General features: G+C 38.7%; 1 protein-coding gene across 2 annotated transcripts in view; it reads left to right on the top strand.

The window, feature by feature from the left end:
* Positions 1-1,032: 1,032 nt before the first annotated feature.
* FSHR (follicle stimulating hormone receptor) overlaps positions 1,033-10,003 on the top strand; it is a 120,026-nt gene continuing 111,055 nt past the window's right edge. For both annotated transcript variants that reach the window (XM_036435268.1, XM_036435267.1), the window contains exon 1: positions 1,033-1,274. In XM_036435268.1, the coding sequence (XP_036291161.1) occupies positions 1,123-1,274 (152 nt within the window). In that variant the 5' untranslated portion in view covers positions 1,033-1,122. The remainder of the gene's footprint in view (positions 1,275-10,003) is intronic.

Genomic DNA, 10,003 nt, shown 5'->3' with positions numbered 1-10,003 from the left:
GATATGTCATTATTCCTGGGTAAGGTAGGGGAGAGGGAAAGAGAAGAATTGATATATGCATAGATAGCAGTTTCTTATAGCTCAATTTTATGCAACTAATTACCTAAGTATAATGCTGAAATTTATTTTAGCAAGTAACAGATTATAGGCAGGGTCTTAGAGAATATTCTGCCTTTCAATCTTCATAGATTCTGGAGTTGAAAGTAACAAGCCATTTTCCTGAGTGTTGCCAAACATTCCTCAGATCTTTCATTGTCAAGGAGATCGTGAATACCAACAAAAGATCTGGGATTGTCATCCACAGGGAACATTTAAAACTAAGTTAAAAGCACAGATTAAGTAAATTCATTTGTGTCAACCCTTCCAGAAGGCAGTGTGTAAAGATGTCAGAAAGAATATGCAATAGGTGTGGACTGCCAGCATTTACCAAATCTCCACTAAAAACAGCCCATTCCTTAGGTCCCTTAGTCAACTACCTCTGGGGATAACCCTCTCAAAAGTGCCTCCCACCTAGTGAGATTGGATTGGGCACACTAGCAGCTTGTCTTCTGAGCAGCGCCATCTAGGCTCATTATTTACAGCAGGAAAGAGGACCAGTGACTACCACAGAAGTTCTGGTGTTATATCAAGTGGGTTGGAGTAAGACATCCATGCCAAGACTAGAACAAGCCCCCAATGTTCACTGACTGACACTCTTAATGCATTGTAGGTTTGTCTCTTTGTGGAGAAAGTCATCATGTCACTCGGTTGAGAAAAGAAGGGTGACCAGCAGGGAGGGATACTTCTACAGTGAAATACTGAAGACTATGCCAGACATGCACCAAAGTTCTACTTCTTATATTCTTTGGATCAGGGTATAAGAAACCCAATTAAAAAGAATGAGGGAGTAGCTTATTTTGCTCCCAAAACACTGGGGCACACAGGACTTTTGCTATTCTCCTCGAGTGACAAAAAAAAAAAAAAAAAAAAAAAAAAAAAAAAAAAAAAAAAAAAAAAAAAGCATCCCTTGGGTCATGTGACTCTGGAGGAAGATCTCATAAGGGCGCTGAGTGGAGCCTCTGAAATCTGTGGAGATTTTTCTCTGCAAAAGCAGGAGGAAAGCAGGTGGATGGATAAATAAGCATGGCCTTGCTCCGTGTCTACTTGCTGGCCTTCCTAAGCTTGGGCTCAGGATGTCATCATCGGATCTGTCACTGCTCTAACAGGGTTTTTCTCTGCCAAGACAGCGAGGTGACAGAGATTCCCTCCGACCTCCCCAGGAATGCCATTGAACTGTGAGTATCAGAGACTGCGGGGAATGCCACTGCAGGCATTTGTGTACTGGGTGCTGGTGTTATTTTTACATTAGGCTGATAACTGTTGAGCTGAAATATTTCTGAATGCTTGAATAAAACAAACTCCCCCATCTCAACACTCGTGCCCTGTGTCTCTCCCAAGGATTTTGGTGAGCGTTGGTCATGATGTTTGTCTGGGAAGTGTCATGCAGAAACCTGAATGTCTTTTCAATGTATTTGCTCTTGAGTTACACATTCTCTTTGGTGAAAAAGTAAAAGTAAGAAAAAGTAGAAACTTAGAAGACCTAGGAATTAGAGGCAGAAAGACAGCTTTGATTTAAGTGGTATGTACAATGTGAGTCTCCTGAGGACACTGAATTCAAGAATACAGGGTCATTGTTGCTTTGGAAGCAGGAGCAAATAATTCTCCAACTGAGATTGTGCTTCCTGGGAAGAGAGAGGGATGGAGAAGACAAGGGAAGGGGTGTGAAGAAAGGAGGAGAGAAGAGAAAAATGAATTGGGAGAGGGAAAGAGAAAGACAGGATAATCTTTCATACAGGTGAAAATATATGATTCTCAACTTTGGATTTTTACTGAACTATTTTAAAAGAAAGTAGACAGACAACATTGGACAAGAACTTCAATATAATGTAACTCTATCTCTTTATTTTGCAAATGAGATAGATATCTGGGGTCTGAAGAGTCAAGAGAAATGTTCAAACTCTCACAATGAGTTGAGGCAGAGCCAAAACTAGACATCAAGCTTTTTGATTCACATTCTATTGCTGTTTTCTCCCCCAAAATCTTATGTCTGTCTATATTAGAAAAAGATTACTACTTCCTCTAAGAATTGGCAACTTGTCTCAGAGATTATAGCTATCCTTGTTGTTTTTAGTGCAAGGATTTTAAACAGAAGCCACTATTCTGGAAGCCTGTTTCAAATCTGGTCCCCTTTAAAGCTATGGATGACTCTTGCTTTATTGCAGAAGGTGGTCATCTCTTCAGTTCACTCAAATGCATCGCTGTTGTATTTCAGAGTTTCACTCAGTGACAAATGGTTGCAGACTTGGTTGGTCCTGCAGCTACTTTTTCCCTTGACAGCCCAAGTCCTCAGTTCCTATCCAGAGAAAGTGGCAGCACAGAGAAAATAGCTGGTCTGCTCTGTGTTTTGGCTACACTGCTTCAGATGAGACAGTTATTCCTGATTATGGCAAAGTCAGTCTGGTTTGTTAGGTAATTATAAACGTGGGAGGTGGCCCATGTAAGAAGTCACTTGCTTCTATGACTTTGAACAATTAGTTAACCCCCTTTGAGCCTTGGTTTGTCACTTCTAAATCCAACCTGCTTGATTGGATTGTTGTAAGCACTAAAAATTAACACCCCCCTCCCCCACACACACACACAAATACATATCCATTTCCATGCCTGTCTCTTCTCCACTTCTTCCTTTTTTTTCTCTCTGTAGGTCAAATAGTGACAACCAGTTTATAGAGCAGAGAGCCCCTAATGAGGTTTAATTTGGAGTGCTGCTTCTCTATCCAAAACTCCTTTTTTCACTACACTATCTGCTTTCTGATATCTATTTACAAGAAGAAAATAATTAAAAATAGGGATAAAAAAGAGAAAACAAAAATAACAAAAATAAAAAATAAAACAAAACAAAGAGAATAACTTTTTTTTAAAATTCTACATTAAAAACAGAAAGGTAAGAATGCAGGGTAGGAGGAAAAGGAAAGAACAAAATTCATCCCCAAACACCAAATCTCAGGGAGTGTGTGTGTATGAGTTAGTGTGAGAGGAGCAGAGAAAAGATCTTTTTAAAAAGTCATACTAAGATATAAATGAGTAACTAACTACATGTCTCTGTCCAAGAGCTTGTAACTGAGGAAAGAGATTGTAAAAGAGGATGTGTCCAACAGAACAGCAGAAACAAATTTCACACTCTTGACAAAGGCTAACCCATGGTCAACCCCTTACTTAGGGGTACATAACAGTGCCCAAAGTTGCTAAAACTAGGAAGGTGAAGAGAGTGCTTGCCTGTTATTGTCATTTTCCCCACCTGAGTGATGAGTGTGGTTGTTTGAAAGCTTTGAGGACTAAAGTGGTTCTCCCAGATACCACATCTTGAGAAGATTCTTTCCTCTGCACATTCATTAGTAGAGCATGAGTTGAACCATTCTGGAGTTCAGATTTGCAATCTTCTCAGCAAGATGTATTGAGGAATAGAAGATAAATGATACTTTGGGAGTTAGACACACAAAAAAAGAAAGAAAATTATTTGGGGGTATTTTTCAGATCAGTTTGTTAATCTGATAAAGAGCATATCAAATGCCAAGTGAACTAAAACTCAGATGTTGTGTTAAAATGAAAGAGCAATTATTTTTGCTTCCTTAAAAGGACTAGATCAGGGTTATCTGAAACATTGCTAGAAGGAAGATGAAGTGGCTTGCTCAACTAAGTATTTCTAATTCACCTTGCAGTCTTCCAGGTTTGAGTATTGACTTTTATGATGATCACATCAGGTAAAGGTTGGTGGGATTCCACCATGGCAATTGCTTGATCCATCAACATGTCAAAGCTTGATTGTAAGTCAGGTTTACTGGGGAAAACCCCTCTTAATTTTACCACGTATATTTTCATCCTATCAGATCCATCCACCTTGCAGTGGTGTCATGTTATATACCTGCCAGGTATTGCTAAAGATTTCTAATACACTACACTACAATCTACACATACTGATATCAACAGCAAAAGCACACAAAAGTACCATCAACAGGCAGATGGATTCATTTACTGAGGGGCCCTTACTGTTTGCTTCCTGCTTTACACATACTATTTCATTAAAACTTTGTAATAGAATGGCAAGTTTGGTATTATTGCTCCATTATTCTTTTGAATTTTGACCAGAAGTCTACAATTTTTTTTTCCCCATAAAAAGTCAGAGAGTCAGATAAATATTTTAGATTTTATGAGCCAGTCTCTGGCACAACTACTCAGCTCTTCCATAGTTGTAGGCAAGCTGCCTCAGACAAAATGTAAATGAATTAGCATGGCCATGCTGCAACAAAACCTTATTTATAGACATTGAAATTTGAATTTTGTATGATTTTCACAAGTCACGAAGTATCATTATTTTTTTATTTATTTCAATCATGTGAAAAACATCCTTAGCTGATGAGCCTTAGAAAAGCAGGGAGCAGGCTATATTTGGCCCGAGGCTGATTTGGACCATATGTGAGAGTGGTTAAATATGACTAGCTTAAGTAGGGTTTCAGCAGCCTGAGATAACATGGCACCACAAAGAAAGTACTAACCTAGATGAGCAGCATTAGTAATAGAGGGAGTCCTAAGGTGATATTCACAGGTGGGCCTTTTATTGGTTCTGACAAGTCAGAGATGATAGAGTGTAGCATCTAGAATCCCTTAGAAAGAGTTCACACCCAGGCTATGCTATTTTTTGCTCTATCAAGTGGGCTCTTGGCTCTACAATGGAAATTATGTCTTCCAACAGAGTTGCTATGGGGATTAAGTGAAACCATATATGTACACATGTAATACCTTAATCAATAAAAAATAAAAAAATAAATTTTAAAAAAGAAACCAGGTAAAATGCCTAGCACAATGCCTCTCAGGTGGTGGTGGTGGTGGTGGTGGTGGTGGTGGCTGCTGTTGTCAACTGTAAAATAAGTAGGAAAAAAACACCACAGAGAGTATTCATGATAGAATGAGTCAATAGATATGGAAATGCTTTGAAAAATTTATGTAAAGATCTTCATAACTCCGAGATAGTTTATAGTCTTCCACTTTACTTAAAAATACCCTTATTCTTCTCCTAGTGGTTGGAACACTTATTTTGTGTGCATTTCTTTCTAAGAAATGTTTTCCTTCAGGCTTTCAATAGCTTTCAAAAATTCAGGGAGCAGGTTTCATTCTGACCATAGTCAAAGGAATTTTGATGTCTGACTTATTCGAGAAACTTCACCTGGAGGCAGTCAATGAACCTAGAAAGGACCCTTTGATCTTGCTTTATTCTTCCTAGAGGTAGAATTCCTAAGAATGTGAAAACCTATTCAAAATCTGAAATTTTAACTCTAAGTGACACTGTGGATACAGCTAACCTTCTATTTATCAGGGTTCAATGACCACAATACTAAGAGGACAAAAGGGTCCACTGATGGTCATTCTTGGCATAGGGAAACCTGAATTGAGGTTATATTGTAAACTGTCTGTATTGACAGCTCTCTTCACAGCGAATTCCTATCTCACTACAATCTCAACTGACCAGCACTTCTAATTACCTCAATTATATTTTGCCACTTCTATTTTCTTCCAATTCCCTAGTCCTTATCTTGGGGTCTTGATTTAGATCATTCTTAATAGCCTGTTACCACAGAGTATTGTTTAGTGAGGAGCGTTAAAGTGTGCCTAGTTTATCCTGGCTGGTGTGGCTCAGTGATTGAGCATATACCTATGAACCAGGAGGTCATAGTGGGATTCCTGGTCAGGGAACATACCTGGGTTGTGGGCTTAATCCTCAGTAGTGAGTATACAGGAGGCACCTGATCAGTGATTCTCTCTCATCATTCAAGTTTTTACCTCTCTCTCCCTCTCTCTTCCTCTGAAATTATATATATATATATATATATATATATATATATATATATATATATATATTTAACAGTGTGCCTAGTTTCATCTTTCTGTAGTAGGTCCTTAGTTCTTTAGGATGTATTAGTGTTGTGTACCTACTAGGAAGCCTTTTCTATGCCAATAAATTCTGTGATGTCCAAGAGGGAAAAAGAATTTTTGATGCTTGTTTCATTGCGGAATCCTTTTCTCTAAAAGCATCTTTACCTAAGGATGAATATTCTGCAGAACATACTTTAGGAAAGGCTGATTCATTTGGGATCTATTCAACCCCAGCCACTGGAGCAAACTCCCTGCAAATTCAGAATTGTAGCCACGCCTCCTAGCTCCTAAGTCAGTGCTCAGTAGCAGAGAGTGATGGACTCTTGGCTGGGTTTTATTGTTTTGTGCTGGAGTAGTAGCTGTGCTCTGCTCTCCTGAAGGAGCTAGCTCTGAAATACAGATAACCATGATGGAACTAGGTGTTCTGAGTTGATGAAAGGGATGATAAGACAATGGATTACAAACCTGCTAAAACCACCCTAACAATCTCATTTGTTGACTAGTGATGGCTTAAATCTCATTATGCAGTTTCACTTTCCTGATTGCCCATATTGAATCACTTTTACAAACTCCCTTCATATTTCTAGGTATGATTCATTACCACCATCTTTTCTGGGATCCTGGACATCTAAAGCCTTGATTGTATGATAACTTCCTGTTTTATCTTCTTTCTTCCTAACTATCTCTTCTCAAACCCACCTGCTCACCGTCATCCATCTCTCTCCATAAAATACCACTGATGCCATGTTATGATTCTGAAGCTCAAAATCTTTCAATGGCTCACCTTTTTTACTTTACCTCTCACCATTCTCACAGGAGCCAACTATTCTGCGAGACTGATACATACTTGTTCTCAAGCCCACTTTTGCATTTCTCCTCCCTATGTCTTTATGTATGCCTGCTACTTACACTATCCTTGATTTCTTCTTTTCCTCTTGAAATTCAACCTACTTACTAGCATCATAGTCTTACTCAAAGGTTTCCTCTTTCATGAAGTCTTCCCTGACCACTTCCATCTTTATTTAATCTGTGTTGTTCATTGCACAATCTTGCTTTGCACATAACTTTTCATGTGTGTCTTGTTTTCTCAACAGCAGTAAACATTTCCTTTGTACTCCTTATGGTGCCTGGTTCAATGCAGTGTATTCTTCGTGGCCCTCAATTACATGTAGAACAAATGATATAATAAATAAGGGGAAATTACATCTGTTTATTTGCTCTGCTCCTCAGTACTGATGAAAACAATATTATAAGAGACTAAAGGCCTGGTGCACAAATTTGTGCACCAGCGGGGTCCCTCAGCTTGATCTGCACCCTCTTGCAATCCAAGACTCCTTGGGGGGGGGTTGTGTTGGATTGCTGGTTTTGGCATGATCCCCACAGGCCAGGCCAAGGGACCCCACCAGTGCATGAATCCATGCACCAGGCCTTTAGTACGCATATAAGATCTTTGGTTAAACTCTTCCCATCCTCCTACCTCCTCCCTTCCCTCTGATATTCATCAGTCTGTTCCATGTTTCCATGCCTGTGCGTTAGTGTCTGTCCTCTGGTGGTCAGTGTGCACCAAAGCTGCCAGTCGAACAGTTGAATGGCCACTTAGGCTTTCATATATATAGAAGATGATTATTGCTCTCCCTGTGATACACTACTATAGGATTTGATAGTTGCCTTGCTTTTTTGTGTGTTTGTCTTAAGAAAGTGACTAATATGTTGATGATCCATTATTTATTTAGAAAGAGAGATACATAGACTTGAAACAAGGTTCCTAATTTAAAAAGTTGAATATTCTATATTCTAGGCATATCACTCAGTTATCTCGACTTCATAGTATCTGCCCCTACCTACTTACAAAGAATATTAAAAGGACAGATGAAATTGCCAAAATGAAGTCACCGTAAACCAGGCAGAAATTTTCAAAGAAATATAATTTTTTTTTCAATTAAGGTCAGATTCCAGACCCTGGATGTTAGTTTTCCTGCGCTCCCTATATGTGCTTTGAATATTGTAATTCTGTTTGGATATCAAAAACAAACACCTCATTGTGCAGGTTGCCCTGGATGCCTGTGTCTGGAGACTCCCACTGCCTTGTTTAGATATGTCTCTGAAAGAAACAAATAGCACTGTTTTCATGTTAATGCTGAAATAAGCCTTCCTCTCAAAACAAAACCCTGCATCTACTTTTGTGAGAAATTATATGTCTATGTCCAACATTTTGAAGCTAATTTGGCTGGGGGTACGGGAGGCTTATATTCACTATAGAGGAATCAGAAAACTGACTCAAGTAATAGCTCAAGGATGCAGTACCTTGAAATGGAAAGGGAGAAATTATATTTCAGGGACAGAATGCTTTAAAAGAGAAGGTGAACTTTTACCCTGAAAATTGGCTAAGAGCTATAATTTACAGAGTCATTATCAGAAATTGAAGAGTAGGGACTTGATAGCTCAGAAGGGCACTTGCTTGGTGATGATAAAATCCCCTGGTTTACCTAAAGGTGAGTGCTGTCTTTCCTCACCCCAGTCCTCTACCAAAGAAGCCTAAGCTTCAAAAGCAGGACATCTTGGCCACAAGTGGAAACTTATTTAATTTTTTAAAAACATATTGCAGTGACAATGGTTAATAAAATTATATAGCTTTCAGGAGTACAATTCCACAATACATCATCTGTATACTGTGTTGTGTGTTCATCACCCCAAGTTAAGTCTCCTTTCATCACCATCTATCCCCCCTTTACCCTCTTTTACCTCCCCTCATGCCCATTTCCCTCTGGTAATCACCATACTGTTATATGTGTCTATAAGTTCTGTTTTGTGTTTTGCTTAATCCCTTCACTTTTTTCAGCTCCCCAAACTCCTTCCTCTTTGACAGTTGCCAGTCTGTTCTCTGCATCTATGAATCTGTTTCTAATTTGTTTGTTAGTTTATTTTGTTCATTAGTTTCCACATATGAATGGTATCATATGGTACTTGTCTTTCTCTGACTGATTTATTTCACTTAGCATAACTGATTATCCTTCTCCAAAGTCACTGTGTTATCTAGTCACTGTGGATGATTGGATTTAACTTTTTTTTAAGCTGCTAGACTTAGATTCTCCAGTTTAGCTTTATTTAGACTAGATTCTAGCTTATACATCCTACAAGGTCAGTTAGGAAGAAGAGTACATAATTATTTTTAATTGCTTAGGATCTAATTATAAAGAGATTTGGATGTTTGTTCTGAATCTGACCTCTCCCTGAAGTATCTTAGAGAATGTTTTGTGTCTCTGACCTGAACATGCCATTTCCTTGTTCTTTCATATGGAATATGTCAACTGCTCCAAAAATTTTCAAGGGGTGTACAAAAAATATTTGAATAAAGCAACCAGACTCTTGCCATAAACTTGAACTCAGTTATATTTTTAGTCTTAGAAGAGACTTGAATCCACCTTTTCTTATTCCTTCTCCCAGACCTGCTTCAGCAAGAGCCAACATAGCCATCACAGATTCCTGTGTCAGAAATAGTGGAAAATGAACCAATTATTTGTATCTCCTTAATGCCAGGCTTGATGGAAACCTCTAAGAAACATGGACCCAAAAAGTTCAGCTAAATTTCAACGAAACAAAAAGATCAATTGAGGACATGAAACAGAAAATCCATCAGAAGATAGGTGAAAAGTTGACGTACAATGATGCTCAGTTCTCCTTCAATTCTACAATGCTTTGATTTCACAAACATCTTTAGGCACCAAACTTCTCAGAATTAATAGGCTTTTCTAAACCGCAGAGTCCTGGAATTGGGGGTGGGGGTATGTAATGCCTAAACTACTGTGAATTCAGATGTGAGTTTTGGCAAAGGGGGCTGGTGAGAAGGGTTCTCTTCTTCTTAATAGACAGTTCTGTTAAGTAAAGGGTTTTAGAATTTGACTTTGAAACTAAATAAACAAAAGCTGATGGGAGCCCATGGCGTGTTGCATTCAAAATCCTCCTGGAATAAGAAGGGAATAAAAAAGAAAGGCCTCTTATATGGAAGGACCACAGCCTTGAGCACTAGCTTTTTAGCTGT

Source organism: Pipistrellus kuhlii, unplaced genomic scaffold, assembly GCF_014108245.1.
Source record: "Pipistrellus kuhlii isolate mPipKuh1 unplaced genomic scaffold, mPipKuh1.p scaffold_m20_p_13, whole genome shotgun sequence".
Lineage (NCBI taxonomy): Eukaryota > Metazoa > Chordata > Mammalia > Chiroptera > Vespertilionidae > Pipistrellus > Pipistrellus kuhlii.
The sequence above is the reverse complement of the archived record's forward strand: the minus strand, read 5'-3'. Positions and strand labels throughout refer to the sequence as shown.